We start from the raw sequence: 23,835 nt of genomic DNA, 5'->3' as shown, positions 1-23,835 counted from the left end.
ATAATCAATTCTGTAATATAATAAATTATCAGTTAAATTAAGATTTATCACTCTCCTTTTTTTACGCAATGCCTTATTGGGATCGACAATTGGTCCCTGAATTACAACCATGCCATAATAGGATTACGATGCAATATGCAGGAAACATATGCATGATTTACAGTAAAAGTCACGGATTGAAGCATGAATTGCATGGTTATCCAACCAATATAGAGTAATGTTATTTTAACCGCGCCACGTGTCGTGTTTGCGTTACTATAATAAACGCAATCTAATCTCCTTGTATCCATTAAACATCAAACGATAGATTACATCCACAAAGTTTACATAACCCCGTTAATTTTTTCAAGTAAAGGTAAATAATTATGAAACGTAGTCGAAGAAAGAATTATCTTCCGATCTAATAGTTGAATAAACAAACGTCTTAAAGAAATAGCGATCATCGACCTAAACTCTTAAATCATAGAATTCCAGAACGATCTATACTAAATGGTTAAACTCAATCATCAGCACACTACTATCTTAAAATACAACAGTATCAACACTTCAAATAATCCACATTTTTCTCGAATTTATATTAAGTAATTTATGATTTCTTAAAACTATTCATAGCATTGAAAATCAAAATACCAAGTAGATAAAATCAATCATTAAGACACCACTGTATATTAAACAGGATAGCTGTATCAGTACTTTGAATAATCCACATTTCTTCGAATCTTTAATAAACAACCTAAAATTGCAAAGCAACAAAGCAAATCATTGAAATTAATCACAAAGCACTTTCCAAAAAAATTTCGTGGAATTGACAAACAGGCCTTAACCTTGACGAAGCACCTGGCACACGTGTAACGGAAATTAACAGGCGCGTGCAGCATCGAATCAAACGATATTCGAATCGACGCAATTATATAACACGATCGCTGAACTAACGAGTGAAATTAATTTGCTTTCTGTCACAGTGGCAACTGCAGGTTCGGTGCAGCGGTCCTCCCACCCGTAAGGGTGTTCCTGGTAGTGGCAGTATGGGCACCCAGTGCTCTCGTTCTCCTCGGTTGCTACATGTACGTGTATCTGGTGGCACGTGCACACGCACGTGCGATTTACACGGTAGAACTATCGTTCAGGCACCAGACGCAGACCCTAGCATTACCGCGCTACGGTCAAACACTAGCAGTCACGGTCGGCGCGTTTCTCATCTTCTGGCTTCCCTTTCAAGTGAGTAGATGGTCTCCTATGCGACCGCACACGGTCACCAGATAGATCTCCATTTATAATCGAACCACCCTATGCGCGTAAATTCTTATAAATTAGCATTCCTTTCGACGCGCAACGCCAACGTGCGTTGTTTCGCTATTATTACTCTCATACTACTTGCACATCGGAGTTACGCAACATTATTTCTACTTTGCCTGGCATGCATACTCGTAACGTAACACTGATGTAAAATTTAAGAACGTCATGGTGTGCATGTTAAATACGTACTTCTCCTTAGACTATGCTTCTTTGTATTTTATATTTCTACACTGCGCGTTACACCATATTTATAAGTATTTAGACATTTTTAAATTATTGCAAATATATAAAATTACATCGAATGTTTCCCAGTCCAATTTTGTCCTTTGATTGTATCTCAAGCAAAATTAAAATTAGTATATATCCCCTATGTTGATAAAAACAGTAGTTTAACCATTCGATTTTGCATTCTTTCAATCAGATTTTGTGTAATCTCCTAATCAGGTTTTGTATCTTTTTGCACTTTGTACCTGCATAAGAATTGAAAATTCCATAGTTACGATTAGTGTATGGTACAATTATGGCTTTATATTTATAAGATGTATGTATCTCGAGGAAGTTATATTTGAAGCTGAAATTTAAAATTAATTGAAAATTTTGTTTAGAATGCAGCATTTGCCTAGTTGCGTAACTTTATGCTGGCTATTTTTGTTTGCCTTCATTACACCCTTATTAGTTACCGGGTTTTAATTACTTGAGAAAAAAAAACGTTAATTTCCAATTAAAACACATAATGGGTAGTTTACTTGCCGTAAAGGTTGCAATACAGTATTACTTGTAAACCATAGCCCAGGAAAATACGTATAACGCGAATGATGTAAAAAATTTAATAAGCACTCTACGAAGCCAAATATGAAAGAGAAAAAGTTTCGAAATGAGATCACCAGTTTTTAACTAATATAATAAGATGCAAACGACGTGACAACTTAGCGTAACATGAACCTAACATGAGCTAGGCTGATTTTGCTACATAATAAATCATAAGTTAATAAACAGAACAATAATGTTAATAACAAAACAAATATACTAAAGATACTCGTTATATTTTCTAACGTTAAATATAATCTCTGAAATAAATTTGCATCTGTGCACGATCCACCAACTTGCAAACCAAATTTTTTGTTTTATAATTGCAAAATGAAACCTTTGAGGCACAGTTTGTTTGCAATTTTACCGCATCCGAAGACCAATACTCAAACTGTAACTTGGCTCGACCCAGATTATAACAGAAAAAGAATGTTCACTCCTAGGCTGAAAACAAAATTATTGTTTCAAATAAAATATTTCATTCTATGTGTGTAAATTGTAATTTAATTAAGTAATTGATATTTCACTTTTTTATATATAAAAACAAAAATAAAATAAAGTTAGCTGATAGTAAATTCCGTCCTTGGGTCATTGGCAATCGATTGATGTTGCGTGAATCGACGTGGTAATGAGGTTTCCGTAACCCGTCAATCTCCATTTCACGAGGAAAAGTTTCACGAAGGAGAGGGTTGAAAAACGACACAACCTCCGAAATTGTGGTAACGAAGAAGCAGCAGAAATGGGCGTCTTCTAACTGTGAAGAAAAAGAAGTTGAGCTCGAGGAAAACTTTTGGAGAAGTATTCTAAATAATAGCCCACCATTTTTTTTATCGTTAAAAGAACAGCTCCTAGGAGGACAACAATTATAAACAATTTCATTGGATGACAAAACTAACAAATACAAGCGATTTTAGCGATTTTTCCTCTTAGTTCTGTGAAAATTCGTCTCGATAAATTAATCGAATAAACTTTGTCCAAGACAATTTTACGAATTTTTATTTTATCGTTCAGTTTGTCACTCCAGTGGTAGAAGCGTCGTTCATTTATAAAAAGCTACAAAACGTTTACAAATATAGGAAAATTTTTTATATATCCTCACCTCAATAAAAAGAGTTTAAAACTTTTCAAAGAACTGCCAACTACAACTTATTTGTTAAAATATATATCAATAAAAAAGATCTTTATCGGTAAAAATTTATATGTATTTGATCTTAAAGTCAAAATGACCAATACAGTCATATAATACAAAAATAATTGTTAATGATTTAATAACTATTAATACAGAAGTAATGTGATAATTTTTACAGAATTTTTTAGATCCTCGACATTAGTAGATACGTAACACATTAGTAGTGTTATTAGTATTTTGTCATAAGAATGAAATCATATTATTAAATTCCAACTGAATATTTGTAAACAACGACATCAAAGTAGAATCAGGCTAAATAAAGGCTTTGTCATCGGAAAAAATTATGCGTCTTTTTTCAATCATGTATATGGAACGACATACTAATAATGTCCTATATGACTTCTTCAAATCCCATGTAAAGATAAAATTCACCAAAATTCAAATACATATGGATTTTAGTTTCATACACAATCTACTAACTTTCATTAACAAAGATCAAGACAAATAATTCCCATTTTAGTTCACGTATTACATGGTCATATTTATAACGATGTAGCTCAAGCGTATTATTCAACCTTTGAATGTTATAAATAGATTAACGCCATCCATATAGATCAAGTGAACGGGAGAAACATATATCTATGAAGATAATGACAAAATTTTCTGAAGTTTAGCCAATGTTTTTTAATCTTACATTTTTCTTCAATATATTCTCCTCTCTTATATTATACATCATCTTAAATTTGAGAAATATTGGAGAAAATTTATCGTATAAATTATAAACAAAATCAATTGAAAGAAACTTTAGCATAAACTGCTCTAATCGCTTCTCATTTCCTCGTTGAACGTTTCACACGACATAAATCAGAACCCTCCCATAAGATCAAGCAACAAAGACCGAAGCAGGCCGAAATTACCTTCTTAACATAAGGTAAATTTGCTTTACAGACCTGCATGCTGCTGGATATTTTTTGCGGTACCAACATTCTTACCGAATGGGCGGTCGTATGGCTTGGACTGCCCATTATGGCGCACAGTGGCGTGAATCCGTGGATTTACGCTTTCCATCACGGCGAAATGAGGGTTGCAGTGGTTAAGATTACCAAGAAGCTGGCTGCTTTCCTCGGAGTGACACCCAGCCGTTACGGTTGCTCGCCAATGAGACGTGGTTCCAATACGAATATGGAATTAGCCGAGGTGAACAACAGCAACGATGATAGAAGGCATCCTGTGGAAGATTGTTTCGCTACAAAACAAAACAACACTTTGTACACAAGCAGGCGAGGCCTGGAAGTGTCAGGAAAGCACACAGACATCTCACCAGAAAGGAACATGGATCATACGTCTTCTGAGAGTAGACAAGCAGACATCGTCGAGGAGAATATCCACGATCTCACGAAAATGCTTGATCTAAAGTACATCATCGATCGGAATCACATGATCGACTCGAATCACAATATCGACAAGATCAAAAATCTGAAATATCTTCTGGATCCAACGTTCAATAAAATTAGACACCTGAGAAGATTGAATCACAAGAGGCTCGCTAGTAAGAATTTTTCGAAGGCGTCGGAACCGAAGTTCATCTCCTATCAGAATTTAAAGAGCGACGTAACGTTGAATCGCAAAGTATTGCAAATGAATACTATGTCGGATCCCGTGCTAAGCGCTAACAGTCCCATAGTGCACACAAAAGATTTCCATAACGGTTTGAGTCCTATCAATTGCAAAAGAAGAAATTCGAATCTTTGTTCGATGTCTGATCCTAATATCAAATCGGCGACTGCAATCTCTTCAGAGGTGAATCTTCGACTTCCAACCGGTGGGAACACCACCGAAGCTCATAGATACTCTGTACAGAATTTGGATCACAATAATAAGTACGAGGGTGGATTGGCTAAACACGTTATGCTATCTCGACAATTGGAGAATCAGAAGCGTCTTCAAATTTATCCACGACCGCGGTTGAAGATTAATAGTCCCTTCGATCGAAACAGTCCGAATCTAAACCTCAGACTTCAGAACAATTATACGCCGCCGTCCACCCCGGATAGTACGAGGTCGAGTTTGTTGGATAGTCCAAGGCAGAAGACGTCTCCGAAGCACATAACAATTACTTCTAACAAATTAGCCAATCTTGTTCATGTGGATAATACTCCGAGGTACTTGGAGCCCAGAACAGATCCAGCTTTCAAAGTATTACAAATGCGAAGAAACATGGAAATACTGAAACATTCCGAATCGATCAATACCATCGAACCGATGACGCACGTAAGATTGTTAGAGCCTTATAGAGTCATGGAGAGTCTGGCAGTACCGACAATACACTCGGAACCACCGAGTCCCATAGATCCACTTCCTCTTGCTCCTCTACAAGAAGAAGACACGAAGAACTCTGAAACGTCGAAGCCTTCCATTAGTATCGATTGCTTAAAATCTCCGATGGGTAATAGGAGGAGTCCAGTTAGACACTCAGATCCTGTGATACCATCCGTCTTGTTGAATATTGAAGATTATAGCGAAGACCGCGAATCAATCAATAACAAATCTAGTCATGATAGTTCCTCAAATAATATGGTATTGTCGGGTCAAATAGCACCAATAGAACCCATCGATCTATTCGAAGCCTTGTTGAAAAACTCAGAAAGGTGTCGAGAAGGGAGATTACCAGACCCTATCTTCGTTGAGCACGATTCGACGAGATTCAGCTCGAGAAGACCCTCGGACTCAAAGTGGTCAGAGTCGTCGAGAAGCCAAGAGATCCTGTCCAACGTAGTCACTGAACATCAAGCGTTCCCTTCGTCCTACTCGGTGAACAATTTTCAAGTCTGTAACAGTGGCAGCGATCTCAACGATCTGACGTCCCTCGATCCATTTATGTGCCCGGACGCGTTGACATCGTCGTTACGCGAGTCGTTCTTTAGCGCTCCATCCGTACCTGATTCAGAAATCTTCACATCGTTCGAAGAAAATGAAGAATTCACGCTTGATTCTGAACATAATCTGTCTCCTTATAATTCCAGATCGACGATCAATTTGAAAAAGTCAGCGATCGAGAACGATCTGCAAAGCAAGTCCACGGAGTCTATGTTTCGAAACGGTTGTCTATCGACGAAATCGTGTGCGATTTTGAGATTAGAGCCATCTTTACATCGAAATAGATTGCGCGTCAAACCAGGAGTAGACTATATCCTAAAGGATATGTCTATTAAGAATTCACATTTGGCCCCACTCGCCTCACCGACACCTACAGAAATCTGCACTCCTACCATCGAGCTCGTTTCGGAAATAAAAGGTGACAGTGGTGTCGGTGTCAGAGTATAGATTTATTGTGGATGCTTCGAAGCAGTTGGTGAATAGAATTAATCGTTCATTCAGACAAACATGATGAAATAAAACGAGGAAGCTTTACTTAGAATTGTTTTTCGATCGCGATGTTCTGCTCGTCGAATTGGAATTTTTACGGTATACATACCATGTTGTATAATGATACGATTACACGTCTGTATTTTTATAATAGTCTGATGCCTGCATGGAGAAATTATTCTGTCTATCTTATTCTAACGAGACGTACTGAAACGTAGGTTATCGTGAAATAATGGAATCGAACATTTCAAGTTGGACTGTGATAGTACGACGTGTCTTTAGCGAGATCATAGAACGATCACATGAGAGAGGAAATTCTATAAATGTTTGACGATAATTAATCCTTCAACTCCTAAGAATAGTTACAATAATCGTTTGGACAGAATGCTTTAAGGAAACGAAAACTTATTAATTTATTGAGAAACTGCTCCGAATAATTTTATCTGACTTTAATCTAAGGAGTCTTAGGATTAAATTCGTTATATAAATTTGTAATATATTACACGATTCACATTGACATACTTATGTTAATATAAATAAAAAAATTCAAAGCGCAAAATGTCAAAGGAGGAACATTGACGAATAATGTATAATTGATTAAATTAATCATCTACTGATAAAGCGAGATCGCTATTGGAAAAGCAACGACGGTTCGATTTGTATTTATAGATACCCTTTAAAACGTACGTCATATTGATTATATTTATCAGATTTTGCCTCGCTAATGGCGGTTGACTTGGCCAATACTTAAACATATTTCAGCGTTGTTCAAACGTTACCCAAAATACTGTGCCAAGCGGATTGCGCAAGATTTACAAACCTTTCCTTTTTCCTAGAACAAGTAAACGAAGACAGTGAACTACAATTACCGTTTATGTATGTACCTGATTAAAAATTTGCAAGCGAACAAAAGTTTTTCTGGCGAAATATCGATGGATAACGTTTGTTTTTGCACAGCCAATAAGATCTGTCTCACTTATACCATATTTAAGTTCCACTTCATACTTCCATTTTCTCTTTCGACTAGTTACTTAATCATATCCAATTTTAATTAATTTAACACACATGACTAACAGTTTAAGATGATGAAACGTACCGTTATGTATTATATGAAATTTAAATCAACCTTGTTCCGATCCTCACAAAATTCTAAGCAACCTGATTATCGGCAATTTAGAGGCAAATACACGATAAAATGATCCTCTGTAAGAATGCTCAGAGAATGTAGATAGTTTAGCGTTTTAGTAAAGAGAAAGTAACGTGAAAAAATCGTTGTTTCGCTGTTTACGCGAGAAAAGATAAAGCAGAAAGCAAGAATCATCTTAGATCCAATGTAATTTATTTAAGAGTATTGTACAGTAGAGAAAACGTAAGGACCAAAAATTTTCAATATACGAACTCTAATATGGATGTCGTCAGCCCTCGACTTAGTAGCTTGTAATTATACAATAAGACATCATCTACATAATCGATTCAGTTTTTTTATAATGTCTGGTGTTAATCACATAATCTGATGGTCTGACATTTGAATTGATCTATGAGTATCTCTATCGAAATCTAATTTTTATATCGTGTCGCCATAAAAAGTCGCTTCACTAGTTCGGATTTCAAAAAAAGAAAAGAAGAAAACTATTTCGGGACTTAGATCGTCCTCTCAACTATTCACAATGCCAATGAAATATCGAAACTACTTTTATATACATATAAGTTCACAAGAAGATTCTTCGTGAGACAAAGTTATTTTTGTCATACATCTGGGATATTTTTTAAAACAGATTCTCCCCTGCGCTCGCTTAAGTATATGTGCGCACAAATATTACCTATACATACTATCGATCATATAGAAACACCCTATTTTTCAGTTCAATGAATAATACAGATGTGTGTAATAGTAAAGATATTTCGCAAATGGAAACCAATTTAACAGTATGAGTTTAACTTCATGAGCACATCCTAGAAAACTTGGAAGAGATCGTTGACAGAAGTGAATTTTGAAAATTACATATTTTGGATAAATGTTCACCATTTTCAGTAGCTTATAATAACTCAAAACAATTAAGGAATTGCCTCGTGAAATGACTTTACTATTTAATGATACTTGTTTTTTAGAACAAAAATTCAATAGCATATACATTAGACATTCGATAAAAATATGACTAAAGATATTATAAAAACGCAATGCTCTAATTGTTTTGAGTAATATATATTTGTAAAATAGATAGGAACATACTAATAATTCTATTAAAAAACATGATTTTATGATTCATAAATTCTTCGTATTTCGTTTCTACGAGTTCTATTTGCATCTTATGCTCATCGGCATATTTTTAAGTGTCCTGTATAGCTGAATTTATTACATTCTCAACAAATTTCACATCATATTATATGGAAAGTTGTAAAATATGATTTACTACCTGTCTCGCGGATGTCTGAATTAAAATTTTCCTTTTAATACAATGCAAAGAAATCTCTAAAAGTAAACGCTAACGCTTCACTGTGTTAACGACTGCAAACGATGTACAATCAATTTTTTAATTATACGTACAGTAGTAAAAACAGATTTCATAGTTTTAGTTCCTTACCGACGATTCGTTCTATGAAATGTCTTCCATTTGTATAAATCATGGAGGAACAAACGAATGAAAATCTTGATTCATTCTTGTATGCTTGATTTTAAGTTATAGATTAATATCGCTCTATAATACATACTGGAAGTTCTGTACAAATAAAAGAACATTTATCAAAATGAGAGGCACTGATATATTTTTATGAAAAAACATTTTATCGTTCTTTGTAAATACCGAAATATCCAAATAAAAAACAAAATCACAAATTGCAAATTTACATGAAACTGATGAAAAGAATATACGTTACTATATTGTCCAGTTGTTAACAACAAATTTGCGTCCTATAACATTCATTTTACCCATAAACATCTGTAACACATTATCGTCAAATTATTATTTATATTTACATATTTTAGAATAAAATTAATTTTCAGATAATTTTAAACAGAAAAGTTACAAAAGCTAACGCTATGATTTGTTTTAGATTTATTATAATTCGCAATATAACATAATACATATGTTTTTGTATATATCCAAAAGATATAATACATTAACTAGACAAGACTCACTAGAAGTAACAAGTTATCCTAGAGTTTAATTGTATATTGAAATAATAAAATAATTGTAAACTCGAAGTTTTTATGTAGATTATAACTAATAGCTAATTTCAATAGAAAACATTATATATATTAAATGATTTAATAATAAAGCAGATCATTATTTACTTGAATTTATCACCGTGAGATGACGTTAGTATTTCAAATACATAGTTCAAAATATAATATCACACTTACTATATTGACAGATAATTTGTTAGATAATTCGAACCTCACAAAAACAATTATAATTAAATTTAAATATATTTTAATAAAAAATTAATAAATATAATACTTGTAATCAACTGTATATGATGCAACTGCAAAAAAAATTACTGAAATTTCTTACCTTGAATGTACAAATGCGTGCGCAGGAAACATAGCATGCGGAGACCGACATAACCCTGTTGATTTGTAACCAACTCTGCGTTGCATATGATATATCTTTCTCCTAAGAATCTTTGCACGATCGCACTTAAAAGTCGGAAAATAATTAAATATAAAGAAAAATGACAGCGAAAGAAATTGAAATTGACACGTCAACGTTAAATGGGAAAGCGGATGAGGAGGATATTGTGACACCTTGGAATGTTGCAACTAAAAACGAGACTGGAATTGATTATGATAAGCTTATTAGTGAGTTCCATAGAAAATATCTTTCATAGAAATCTTTGAAAAGTATTTTTATCACATAAAATAAAATGATATACTGTTGCTTTATTATCTTCGTTTCATAGATTATAAATCCTTCCCATTTTTTGAAAGAGGACAAAGATAACATGCATATGTGAATATACACATTAGCTTATAATTTCACTTTTTCAGAAGATTTCTCTCTGTTATTATAGAAAGATTTGGAAGTTCCAAAATCGATGAAGAATTATTAGCGAGATTTGAGAAAATCACAGGACAGAAACCACATCATTTTCTTAGAAGAGGAATATTCTTCTCTCATCGAGATATGAATACTATCTTGAATCTTTATGAACAAGGAAAACCTTTTTATCTTTATACCGGTAGAGGACCTAGTTCAGATTCTATACACTTAGGACATCTTATACCATTTATGTTTTGTAAATGGCTTCAAGAAGTATTCCGTGTTCCATTAGTCATACAACTGACTGATGATGAGAAAGCAATATGGAAGAACATAAAAATAGAAGATGCGATTAAATTGGCCTATAATAATGCAAAAGACATTATTGCTCTTGGATTTAAACCAGAGAATACATTTATTTTTTCTAATTTAGAACATATTGGAAATAATCCTGCATTTTATCAGAATATGATCAGAATACAAAGAAGTGTTACATTTAATCAAGTGAAAGGCATTTTTGGATTTGGAGACAGTGATCCTATTGGAAAAATCTCATTTCCGCCAACTCAAGCTGCTCCAGCAATTTCTGGAACTTTTCCCTTTATTTTTAAGGATGCAAAAGTTAATTGTTTAATACCATGTGCTATAGATCAAGATCCCTACTTTAGAATGACAAGAGATGTTGCACCAAAAATTGGCTATCCAAAACCAGCGCTGTTACATTCTATATTCTTTCCAGCTTTACAAGGCTCTAAAACAAAAATGTCAGCTAGTGATAACAATACTGCAATATTTTTGACAGACACTGCTAAACAAATAAAGAATAAAATTAACAAGCATGCATTCTCAGGAGGACAAGCTACTATTGAAGAACACAGACAATTAGGAGGCAATTGTGATATTGATATATCATATCAGTGGTTACGATTCTTCCTAGAGGATGACGAAAAATTAGAACAACTTAGAAAAGTAAGTTTAGTAAAAATTGAAATGTGTTCCTTAGTATTAATAAATATAAAAATATATATATGTATATAATAATATATAAACTTTCAGGGTTATATCAGTGGAGAAATTTTAACAGGAGAACTTAAAAAAGAATTAATTGAAGTGTTACAGCCTTTGGTAGCTGCACATCAGGAAGCTAGGAATAAATTAACAGATGAAATAGTAAAACAATATATGATTCCTAGGGATCTTGGTTTTGTGGCAAATATAAAATAGTTAGATGCAAATTGCTTATTATGTATATAAAACACATAGGAATACTTTCATCAGTTTATTTAATTTTATTTATTTTAGAAGCACAAATAATTTTTTCTTTAAGAAAATTATTTTTTATGTCATGATGGTAATGGATTAAATTGCTTTTATAAAAATACGTACTTTGTATTTGCATTTACAGTCCTTACTTATATATAAGTAAGAATTATCATTATAAATATGTAAAAAATATATTTCATTATATTTTTAAATGTTTAGGTACTTACTATTTGCATAATGATTATGCAAGATGAGTTTCACTAGAAATCCCAAAGCAGAAACCGTCGACCTGATATTATTGCGACATCGAAAACCGATATTATCTGTGTTGTGTATATATGTTTCATTTGAAATCGTTCTTATTTTCACATTCTTATTTCCAATTCTCATGTATGCAAACATGCAGTGATTAGGCCAATGACGACATTTCCTTTTGAGGCCTCTAGCAAGGGAAACATCCTATGTATTAGGATATGCGTTAAAATAACAGTATAAAAAACAAATTCAAATATAAAAAGAATGAATTTAAATGCATATTATGTATTATACGTTTAAATTAGTTTATATCTGCCACGAAAGTGGTTCATATTTACTAATATTCTTGTTATTAGATATAGATATATATATATACTATGTATGTTCAGTATAATGCTTATAATAATTTTTTAAAGTATATTAAAATGTTTAAGAAAAAGGATTTATTCGAAATGATTAAATTATATAATTATGACCGTAATACAATATTTTTTACACTATTTCCTAATTTGTCAATTTTTTTATGTAATAAGACTAGATTAAAATATTTCTATTGCCCGCCATTTTTATTGCGCGAATTACAAGATCATATCTCGTAACACTTTGTGAATATAGCATCTAATATGCTGTTTACAAATAACAAAGAAAACGAACAAGTTCAAGTAATTAATCTATGTGGAGAAACAATAATCATACAAAAAATTCATAAAAAAACAATCATTTAGGAAAAACAGAATCTGCATATAATAAAAAATAGCGTTATATATCTATTAATAAAATTATGAATATTATTACAAAACAACTTTTTATACATTAAATAATTCATATTATAATGTAATCAACAAAAGTTCGGCAAAATATATTTAAAGAAATAAAGTACTACATTATATTCACAAAATTTCGAAATTTAAACAAACTACGCTTACTGACTATAACAATTTTGATAAACGCAGTAATCAATGACAGTACAATTTATCATCGACAAGAACTTGATGTTGTTGTTTATGTACTTGTTAGTGAGAGTTAATGCCAGTATCGCGCGCGAGTTAATTTTACTTCAGAATCCTGTATGATTGCCCAGGCTTGAGCGGAAATCGTGGGCTTTTGATTGGCGGATTATGACGCCATGAAACATGCTATTAATAACCAACGCATGCGCAGAAAATTACCTAGTGTATATCCGTCATTCATGCAAGTCGATTTCGTTGGTTCTGTGTGTTGAGCCTAGCAAAAGAACATGGTGATAGTGATATGAAACAAGTCTATTAGCAATACCACGCTCTACACATATATACTTTCGCAAAGTAACGATGATATTTGGTCACGATCTCCCTACGTAAGTTTCGCGAACATGCAGACTGAGGTATAAACTATTTTAGTCGCGAAATTTGGCACTGCTAAATAGTTTCTTATTAGAATCTGATACAGCTTACGCTTCCGAGATTTTCCATTCCTGTATTCAAATAATTTATTTATTATTGACGAAGCTACCGTAATAATTATATAGTGAACGTAATTGCACGTAATTCGAATGTTTCCATTTACGTAAAACGTTATCGTGTTTCGTTTGAAATATTTGCATGTCGAGATTATCTCGTACGTTACGTTCGGTATTACAACGATGTTGTGTTTTAATTGCCCTTTTTTCTCCTTTTAAATTAAAATTATAGCCATAAAACGAAATAGTATCGCAATAAACTTCTGTTACAAAACGATAATTGAGACAAAATTCTAAGTAATAGTGTAGTACATACACATAAATAAATACATATATATAAGCTAAACGTGATATTATTATTCAGATTTCGATTTAAATTCGAATTTAGAAGCAATATTTTTATATTATTATATTTGATTTCAATTTTGTACTAAAAATTAAGATTTTTCTACCTTTTCTATTTTTATAATTTTAGGTAAAACTCAGAAAAGTGTTATTTGAATGATCAGTTAAAAGATGCTGATCAAATAATATTTAAAGAGAAAAATAAATTAATCGAGCTGACACAGCAATTACTAAATAAATACTATGGGGGCACTTTTGGATACTCCAAAAACAGATAAATATAATGAACATGGCTCTGGCAATGGATTACATTATGGTGTTGCCAGCATGCAGGGTTGGAGAATGGAAATGGAAGATGCTCATAGAGCAATAACTGGTTTAAAAGGTGGTCTGTCAGATTGGAGTTATTTTGCAGTATTTGACGGTCATGCTGGTGCATTAGTATCAGCTCATAGTGCAGAGCACTTGTTAGAGTGTATCATGCAAACAGAAGAATTTAAAGCAGAAAATGTAACCAAAGGAATTCATTCTGGCTTTCTTCGACTTGACGATGAAATGAGAGAATTACCAGAAATGAGTTCTGGTACTGAAAAATCTGGTTCTACAGCTGTTTGTGCATTTATATCTCCCAGAAACATATACATTGCCAATTGTGGCGATTCTAGAGCTGTACTTTGCCGAGCAGGAGATCCAGTTTTTTCAACACGAGATCACAAACCAGGTTTACCTGCTGAGAAAGAAAGAATTCAAAATGCTGGTGGTAGTGTAATGATTCAAAGAGTTAATGGAGCTTTAGCTGTATCTCGTGCATTGGGAGATTATGAGTACAAAAATTTGAAAGATCGAGGGCCATGTGAACAGTTAGTGTCTCCAGAACCAGAAATATTTGTTCGAGATCGAGATGATGAACACGATGAATTTCTAGTTTTAGCATGTGATGGTATTTGGGATGTAATGAACAACACAGATCTGTGTAATTTTATACATTCAAGGCTGCTGCTTACAGATGATCTAGAAGCAGTTACGAACCAGGTTATAGACACCTGTCTATATAAGGTAATGATGTCTAAAACTTTTCGTGTATATTTTATAATGAATTTCTTGCTACTAAAGGTGTGTCAACATAAATTATTTTTAATGTTAAAGATACTGATACTACATTTTAAAATGTACGCATTTTTATATTATTTTATTTATTTCAAAACTCAATCTATAGTTTTCAATCTATGATACTTAATGGTATTAAATATTAATTAATAATAATATGTTATAACTTTTAAGCTTTAGATACTATATTTTAAAATGTACGCATTTTTATATTCTTTTATTTATTTCAAAACTCAATCTATAATTTTCAATCTATGATACTTAATGGTATTAAACATTAATTAATAATAATATGTTATAACTTTTAAGCTTTAGATAACATTCTATTTCTATTGTCTTATATTTTTATTTCTTATGTTACTAATTTTGTTTATATTTCTTTTATATACTTATTGAATAGCTGCAAATATATATGTGATTACTAATATGTTTTCATACATTAAAAACATATGTTTTATTAACATTTCATATGTTTGATAAAGAACAAATTTACAAAAAGATATTTATCAAATTTAATGTTTTTTTATATTTTTATTAAGCAGTCAAATATATTTTTTCAATTTTATTTGTTACAAGCGCTTTCTTTGTTGCAGGGTAGCAGAGATAATATGAGCATAGTTTTGGTGACATTTCCTGCTGCTCCAAAACCAAATCCAGAAGCACAGAAAAAAGAAGCTGAGCTTGAAATGGACATTGAAAGGAGAATCAAAGGTTCATTAACATTTCCATATTCCAATCAATTATATTCTCTCTGCTGTTGCATTAATACAAAATCACAATATCACACACATACTTGACATTCTGGTAGCTCTCAAATGGAGAGCAACACTTAATACCATTATCTAATAATCAAATTTTAGTACAATTCAAAATACAATCATTATAGTGGTATAACATTTACAAGTAAGAATCTATATCAAACTCGTATTTCTTACAAGTTTGGAAATCAAATTTGGATTTTCATTTTTCTTTAAAAATATAGAAATATCTTATTTGATACCTAAAATATATTAACTTAAAATCAGAATATATTATATAAGCAAATATTTCTATAGATTTCAATATCTGATGCATTATCAAAATTTTTACTTTTTTGATAAATTACCATTTACTATAATGCAATAATATTTTAATGAATTAATTATTTATTTCATATATATGTTAATGAAAATATATTTCTAGTAAATATCATGTATTTTGTCGTATATCTATCTCTAATTTTCTTGAGAGATATGTGCATATATACATACTTACATATTTCCATTAAGAAATGTTGAAAATTTATTCTTATGGATGTATTTTCATGTTATATATAACATTATTCTCTAGAAATTTAATATTCATAATCATTGAATATATAATTTAGCATGTAAAGTTATTACAAAAATGTAACATTAGTAATTTTATAAATTATGTGCGATACCACTAAAATAATTGGACAAATTTTAATTATTGATACTTTATGATTAATCATATGTGTATAATATAAAAGACTTTTGAAAAAAGAATAAGTAATATCCAGGTAGAAGGTCGAAATTTACATCTACAGAAATTTATTTCTGTTGTTAAATAGACATAGTTAAAGTCCATGTTTTACAAATACTTCTCATCTAATGTAAATTCGAATTTTCTTAATATTCATTTAGTGATTTGTGCAAATTGTATTTCGTTATATTTATGAGAACAGATGATAAAAATCAACCATTTGTTGCAATTATAAAAGTTTGTGTAGAGTAGATTAGTGAAATGTTTTTTGTAAATTCAAAATATCTAGAATATTTGTAAACACAAAAAACATTTAATATAACTTTCGTTTTAACGTTTATTGAAATATTGTTAAAGCAAATAGAGTATATACATAGAGTATGTATTATAATACAGTAATAGAGTATTATATTAGAGTACTAATGATATTGCGTTTCTTGCTTCAACTGTTAAACAGATAGCAAGATACATTGATAGTTGTTTATATATAATGTTAGTTTTCTCTCTCTGTGTGTGCTGTCAAATTGTATTAATTGTTTCTCCTTTGATTAAACTCTTTTAACATCAATTATTAATTTTACTTAAAAATGCATTCCACCCTTGGAGTTGGTATTCTTTTAAACTTTTTTGTAAGTAAAATTTGTATTCAAAAGTTGTTTGTTCCTCTTTTCAAATATATTTAAGTGATATCACAGGTAGGTGAACATTTCCTTCTGAAAATTTAGAAATACTTTACCTATTGAAATTTTATTTTTTAATAATGCATTTCTTATGGAGGAACATTACAACAGACATATATATCTGTGTGTATATGTATGTATGTATGTATGTATGTATGTATGTATGTATATATATGAGTGTGTATTACATAAGATTATACAATTCCAATGGTGGATAAATTTAAAAAGGTTGTTAAAACCATGTTTATTTATACATAAATATAGATACTAATGTGTCTACTTAAGACCGGACTTTGTATCCAGAATTTCCATAAGAAATGTACCAAGGCACTAAGTTTTCCAGTCCTAAGTAGATGCATGAATTTTAGTGCATAGCATGCATAGTTATTTTGTTGTGTTTATCTTTTTGTTTCAATAATACTGTTCCATAAAACACTAAAGTGACACAATAAACAAATAACATTTTTAAAAATATATATCAGATACTACAAGATGCATCTGATTTTTTAAATAATATTGATCAAATGTTTTTTGCACAAATCTAATAGTACATGCACAATGCACTCTAATAATAGTAGAGATAATATTTAAGATATAAGCATCCTTAATAAAAACAATTTAATTTTGTTATTATATTCATAGAAATCGTTGCTGTACAAAAGGACAAAAATGAATTTGATTTTTTGCAACTGTTACAACTTCTTGTGGACCAAGAATTTCCTAATCTTCCTCCTGGTGGTGGACTTTCCGCTAAGTATGTATATTTATGAATTATTAAGTTTTTATTTCATCATATTTTCTATTAGTTGATAAGTTAGATATAAAATTATATTAAGGTTATAGTTTCTGAAATTAAAAGGAATATAGGAATGTTATATTTGGCTTAGCTCCAAAATTTGAATTCTCCCCTTTTAGTGTTTATTGTTTTGGAATTTAATGCTGATTAAATAAAATAAAATAAAAAACAGGATAAAATTATTTATAGTCTATACAATTTTACTAAAATATTAATATGTATTAATTAAAATTGTAATATAAAAATTTCTTTCTTTTTAGGCAACCTTTTATTGAACAAGTGTTTCGAGAAGTTTGTCCCAACCGAGCAGATAGTGTAAGTCTTGGATACGATTTCCTTTCGATATAACTAACCTTTTTTTGTATACTGCATCAAATGTACAACTGTAATCATTAGACATCATCAATCATGTTCCATAATCATATAACGATGCAGATGCTATCGGAAATATCTTTATTTTACTGATCTCATCTAATGTAAAAAGAGATTCATTTTTAACTTGCAAGAAAAGTATACTGGTATATTATAAAGTAAATCTTAAATTAAGTCTGCTACTAAACATGTGCAGATCTTACATTCTTGCAGTGCGTTATTGTTGGTAAAAATAAATTAGAGTTTAAAACTACATTTAAAAATCCTGAACTATTATACACTCACCCATTCAAAAAGATAAATACACAATTCATTTTTTAAATTTCTAAATAATTTTAGATATCCAATAATGATGAGAAATATTAATTTTGCTTTTGGAATTATTTATTAGAATTATTTATCAGTTAAAACGTTTAGTTTGCAATTCAAGTAACATGAAATTAACTAATAATATGAAAAGGTAAAAAAATTTGTTTTATATTACCATCCTTTTGCAAAAAGATATTGTGGATTGTAAATTAATTAAAAAATGTTGTTATTCTACAACATTTAAACATTAAGAAATATATCTTAATATATTTCATTATGGAATTTCGGAAAACGCGGAAAGTGAACTCAAAGTACATCCTACAGCTGATTCTAATTAATATTGGTATTAGTGGTTCTCATAATTATCACTATCTATTGTTGGATTTTATAAATCCTTCATCCAAGGAGTAAAAATGTTTATATTACAGTTATAAGCAGAGGATTTAAAAGTATTCTACCGAGAATATATACAAATATACCTATATTCTATGAAAAACTAGATAATGTGAAAATTAGTGTGAATAATGTTGCTATAATAATACTTATAAATCACTTACTTTATTTTAATATATTTTAAATTAATCAACTTCTGTATTAAACAATTCACCTTTAATTTTCTTTTCGTAGATTTAAATTATTTCACAAATCTAGTTTTCCATTAAAATTAATCCTGGGTAGAATATTTATATCATATCCTCTTGCTATGTTGCTGCATAATATTACTATAAACGATTATATATTTTTGTAGCTCTAGAGAACTTACGCTCAGAACAATTACTTCTTAGGTCAGTTTTTCATGCTCTTCCTTAATAAATTTTAAGTATATTTATATAGCTGTTCATTCTATATTTGAAGATGTCTCAAACTTTGTCACGCGCTAGAAGAGTAGAAAAACTGATCGTTTAGTTTTAGAAATATCAATGCTATGTATATACATAAAAATTATGTTCAGGAAATTGTGTATCAATATTTTATTTAAATCGTTCTAAAAATCGAGCAGTAGAAATGTAGTAAGGAGGCCTTGATTTTAGTTTCTTAAGACGAAAATTACATTCGAAATTACATTATTTGTATCTAAATTTAAATAATCGACTTTATCTCAAATTATTTCATTATTTGATTTCATCACAAGTAAAATTCTATGATTGAGTAAAAAAATAATTTTAATTATAAAAGATCAATATTTCATAAGTAATTTATAAGTAAAGAGAGAATATAGAAATCAATTAAGATACAGGTTTCAATATTCATCATATAAACATAATGATGGACAAGTAAGTATAGTACTTAAGATATATTACAAGAATAGCACCTTATTGATTTCTGAAGACATTAAATGTATTTGTACACAGAGACTTAACTGGTTAATGAAACCACATATATCAGGTAATCATATATTTATTTTTGTGTCTTGTTATGTGATTAATTTTGTATCTCCAAAAATATATGTAACAGAAACTATCTGTCAAGGCCATCCTCAAGTATATAAATCTAGCATACATATACCAAAGTATATATTACCGTTCCTGGTTAAAAAAGGTCCTGAAATTAACTAACGTTAACAGTCTATTATCGTTTTAAAGTAATATATTAAAATAAATAACAAATTCCCTGCATAGAGTTATCTCCTCTATTTTTACTAATAATGAAGTATGGAGTGTATAAAGGTAGTAATATGTTTTACTGATATCTTAAATCATTTACTTTATAGAGTTTGCTCATATAATAATTTTCATTTTACATATTTTTGAAAATGTTAATTATTCGTTATGAACTTCTGACGAAATATTGAAAATATACAACATTATTCGTCTATAAATAATTCAAAATAAAACTTACAAGATAGTTAAATAACACTTAATTAAACTATCTTGCCTTAGATATTACATATTCATACTACTAAAATATGTTTATAATTAAAAGAAAAAATTAAAACGCAAAAACTTATTACCAAAATTATTATCAAAATTCCTGTGTACTTTTAATTAAAAAGTAAAGTACATTATTCGTTTTGATACATGCAAGTATAAATTTATTATTACTCTTTTATTGAATATACTCGAGTATTAGTAATAACAAAAGTAATAGTATACTCGTGATAATGATAACAATGGTTATGAAAATAAATCCAAAATACATTTTTAACATGTGTTTCTTCTACTTTTTACTAGTAGCCCTTGTTCTGTAATTTCTATTTTGGGCATGATCCTTATTAATTTCGTAACTTCATAAGATTTAGACAACAACGCTAATAATTATTTATTCATTCTTAAATAATACATGTATTTTGCATTTTGTACTTAAAATATTGTAGATATCAGTACTATCCGGAATGGGGCTATTAGTTAACAGAAATGATAAAAAATATATGCATTTATAAGATTTAAAAAGTAGTAGCTCTTTATTTTTTGTTTTGTATGTACTTATTGTAATTTTTCTTTTGTGTGTCTCTTAAATTTTATTTTCAAAGAATTTCATTGAATATGCTTGCATAATAATTTTACAATGACATAGTAATTTCTATACATTATTTACTTCAAAAAAAAATTATTTCATAAATATTACATGGTGTACAGAATAAACAAAAACAAAGTTTCTTCAATGTGTGTACCTGAATTATGTTTTCTTTTCAAGTAATTGTAAATTTCTTAATTTGCATATTAATATTCTAAATTACATAATGCCTATTACCCTATGTCCAATTTTTAAATTTTCAATTAAAACAAAAGAATAATTTCTTTAAACATCTTTATCAAATTGATTGTTTTGTTGCATAATCCTTTCACATCCCATTTTCATTCTTCAGATTACGTTTCAACAATATTCAAGTCCTTTCCTGCAGTTCAAGTTGAATTCTCCGATTACTGATCTCAATCATAATTGTTGTTAGTATTTCAATATAATTACACATACTACATAATTTAATTTACAAGATTAAAAATACAATTGATACAGATAAAAGATCCTATTGTTTCAAAATTATATCTAGAGACATATTAATATAAAATAGTATTTGCTTTCTGTATTTTAATTTCAACGTCTGCTAATAATGTTTGTGTAAATTAATAATACACTTGAAAATATAAAATTTCTACATTTTATATAATTTTTTTCTTTTCTTAAGGAGAAATGCTTTTACTGTTCACGTATATTATGTATATGTAAATAAAGACAATCCTTCCCTCATTTTCTCTACTAATAAAATTTCTTCTTAATTTTTACAGTGTAGTACTTAATGCATCATAAAATAATTTTGGAATGTGACATGCTTGATATTGTGTAAAATTATCTATTTTAACTGCAAATGTGTCAAGATCTTAATTGTTGAATTTATTAATTTATTACATCATGGTAATGTTATTTTATTTGTGATTAGAATATTATCATTACTTTATTACTTATTTAACATTATATATACATTTACATAATTATGTATGATGATTATGTTGATCATGATTATGTTGATGTGTGATTATGATGTGTGACATGATTATGTTAATAATGTATCAACATATATATGTTAATAATATGCATCCTATAATTAGTGCAACCAACAATTAAGATCTTAGGATGTGTGTGTATGTGCGTGCGTGCGCACATGTGTGTATGTGTGTTTATTTTTATATTTTTATACTGAAAATCCTGATATTTTGAATTCAGTATAAGAAAAAATACAACTGTATGTATAATCATCATACATAGATTTACTGATATGCTATTATTTATCTACATTATTGTATATAATATACATAATTAAATCCATATGTAATGAGTATAATTGTTATTTTCATAAGTGTGTGTTTTGTGAATGTTGACTTTTATCTTGCAAAATTTTTTTTAATTTTTTAAATTAACACACTCTATTACACAATTTGTATATTGCAGCTTTTGATATTTAAAAAATTTTTCTTTGTTTCTATATGCCACGTATATTTTAGAATGCTTTTTTTAAGTCTAAAGGATTTTGTTTGGAAATTTTTAGTAGCCATTGGATTGCATTAAACATATTAGTCCAAATAATATTGTTATTTTAAATTCTATATTGCCGTATTTTAATTATTATCCCTTCATTTTTTTCCACTGTAAACTAATAATAGGAAGTTTTAATTTATTAGTAGCAACTGTAATCTTTTTCAAGTTTTCAAATATTTGGATATTTTTAATCTATTATAATTTTTAAAAATTAGTATACCAATTTAAATAATATAAAACGTTTCCACAATCTTAAACAAAAACTTGAATGAACAACAAATAATAAAATATATATAAACAATATATTTCAAACATAAATTTACAGTTTACTAATAAGAAAGGTATAGAGAAATGTAATTTATAGATACATTTTAAGATATATTTAATTAGTTTTTAAAATACAAATTAAACCTAAAAAATAAAAGAATATTCCTTAATATAATTTGTTTCAATATTTGCCATATTTTCTAATATTTCAAGATAATCATCTTGATAACATTTAATATTTCACTAGTGTAAGTATGTAATGTATTTTATATCTTTAATTGATGTGATAAAAATAGTTATTCTCAACCCTAATATTGAAATATATTATTTAGATTAGTCACTAATGAATATCTCATGGATATAATGCTTAATATAATTTAATTTATTATAGGATTAAAAAATATATATAGTCTATAATTTAAAATTTTTTGAAATTATGATGTAAAACAAATATTTTATCTTTATAGAGAAATATGAAGAAAAATATTTTTTTTCTTTTTTTAATTGTTAATAATAAGAATTTTACACTAAGTGTAAGATAAAATGTATGTATATAGAAATTAAAATACTATATGATGATATGCTTACAGAATTCTCAAGCCAGTTAGTGTACTCAATATGTATACAATTTGATACATGTGATATACAATAAACTGGTGAATCAACAAGTCATGAAAATGAGATACCAAGCAACAAGAATTACTGAGGAGTGCTACAAGAAGAGAGACTGTGGGATCGTAATCGAATGATGCAGGCATATTTAATTTCTGGTTAAATAATTTTGGGAGTTGCATTGTAATACTAAATTCAGTTACAAAATTTATTGTACAAAGCATTTTAATTTTTAAGTAAAGATAAAAATCTGATCAAGTTCTCTATAGCAATATACTATAGGTTTTTACTTTGAACATATAGTTAATGTTGTATATTATTATCCTTCTCTACTCAATAAATATTTATCAATTATA

The 23,835-nt window shown here is 29.3% G+C and overlaps 3 protein-coding genes and 1 long non-coding RNA gene across 11 annotated transcripts in view; 3 read left to right on the top strand and 1 right to left on the bottom strand.

The window, feature by feature from the left end:
* The window catches only part of LOC117158212 (uncharacterized), a 12,488-nt gene extending 4,261 nt beyond the window's left edge, over positions 1–8,227 (top strand). For both annotated transcript variants that reach the window (XM_033336873.2, XM_076624040.1), the window contains 2 exons: positions 963–1,218; positions 4,181–8,227. In XM_033336873.2, coding sequence (XP_033192764.1) covers positions 963–1,218; positions 4,181–6,556 — 2,632 coding nt within the window. In that variant the 3' untranslated portion in view covers positions 6,557–8,227. The remainder of the gene's footprint in view (positions 1–962; positions 1,219–4,180) is intronic.
* LOC117158218 (uncharacterized) lies at positions 7,921–13,347 on the bottom strand. 4 transcript variants are annotated; one of them, XR_013060001.1, is made up of 5 exons: positions 13,266–13,347; positions 12,069–12,300; positions 10,111–11,329; positions 9,444–9,534; positions 7,921–9,315 (listed from the first exon to the last, which is right to left on the bottom strand). It is a non-coding gene; the product is annotated as an uncharacterized LOC117158218 (long non-coding RNA). The 4 variants fall into 4 exon arrangements; XR_004464373.2 differs by lacking the exon at positions 13,266–13,347 and adding an exon at positions 13,023–13,163; XR_013060000.1 differs by lacking the exon at positions 13,266–13,347 and having other exon boundaries at positions 7,921–9,104; positions 9,181–9,315; positions 12,069–12,775.
* Positions 10,257–11,959, top strand: TrpRS (Tryptophanyl-tRNA synthetase). Its single transcript, XM_033336876.2, has 3 exons — positions 10,257–10,397; positions 10,610–11,547; positions 11,635–11,959. The coding sequence occupies exons 1-3, from the start codon at positions 10,271–10,273 to the stop codon at positions 11,800–11,802; spliced, it is 1,233 nt and encodes a 410-aa protein (XP_033192767.1). The 5' UTR covers positions 10,257–10,270; the 3' UTR covers positions 11,803–11,959.
* Positions 13,284–23,835, top strand: LOC117158215 (protein phosphatase 1B). 4 transcript variants are annotated; one of them, XM_033336880.2, is made up of 6 exons: positions 13,285–13,432; positions 14,010–14,935; positions 15,580–15,697; positions 17,794–17,905; positions 18,208–18,262; positions 23,458–23,835. In XM_033336880.2, exons 2-6 carry the CDS (start codon positions 14,123–14,125, stop codon positions 23,473–23,475), a joined length of 1,116 nt encoding a protein of 371 aa, XP_033192771.1. In that variant the 5' UTR covers positions 13,285–13,432; positions 14,010–14,122; the 3' UTR covers positions 23,476–23,835. The 4 variants fall into 4 exon arrangements, with proteins under 4 accessions (XP_033192768.1, XP_033192771.1, XP_033192770.1 ...); XM_033336877.2 differs by lacking the exon at positions 23,458–23,835 and having other exon boundaries at positions 13,284–13,432; positions 18,208–19,584; XM_033336879.2 differs by lacking the exon at positions 23,458–23,835 and having other exon boundaries at positions 13,300–13,459; positions 18,208–19,584.

This window comes from Bombus vancouverensis, chromosome 14, assembly GCF_051014615.1.
Source record: "Bombus vancouverensis nearcticus chromosome 14, iyBomVanc1_principal, whole genome shotgun sequence".
Taxonomy (NCBI): Eukaryota; Metazoa; Arthropoda; class Insecta; order Hymenoptera; family Apidae; genus Bombus; species Bombus vancouverensis.
Note: the sequence above shows the minus strand (reverse complement) of the source record. Positions and strands in the feature narration are given on the sequence as shown.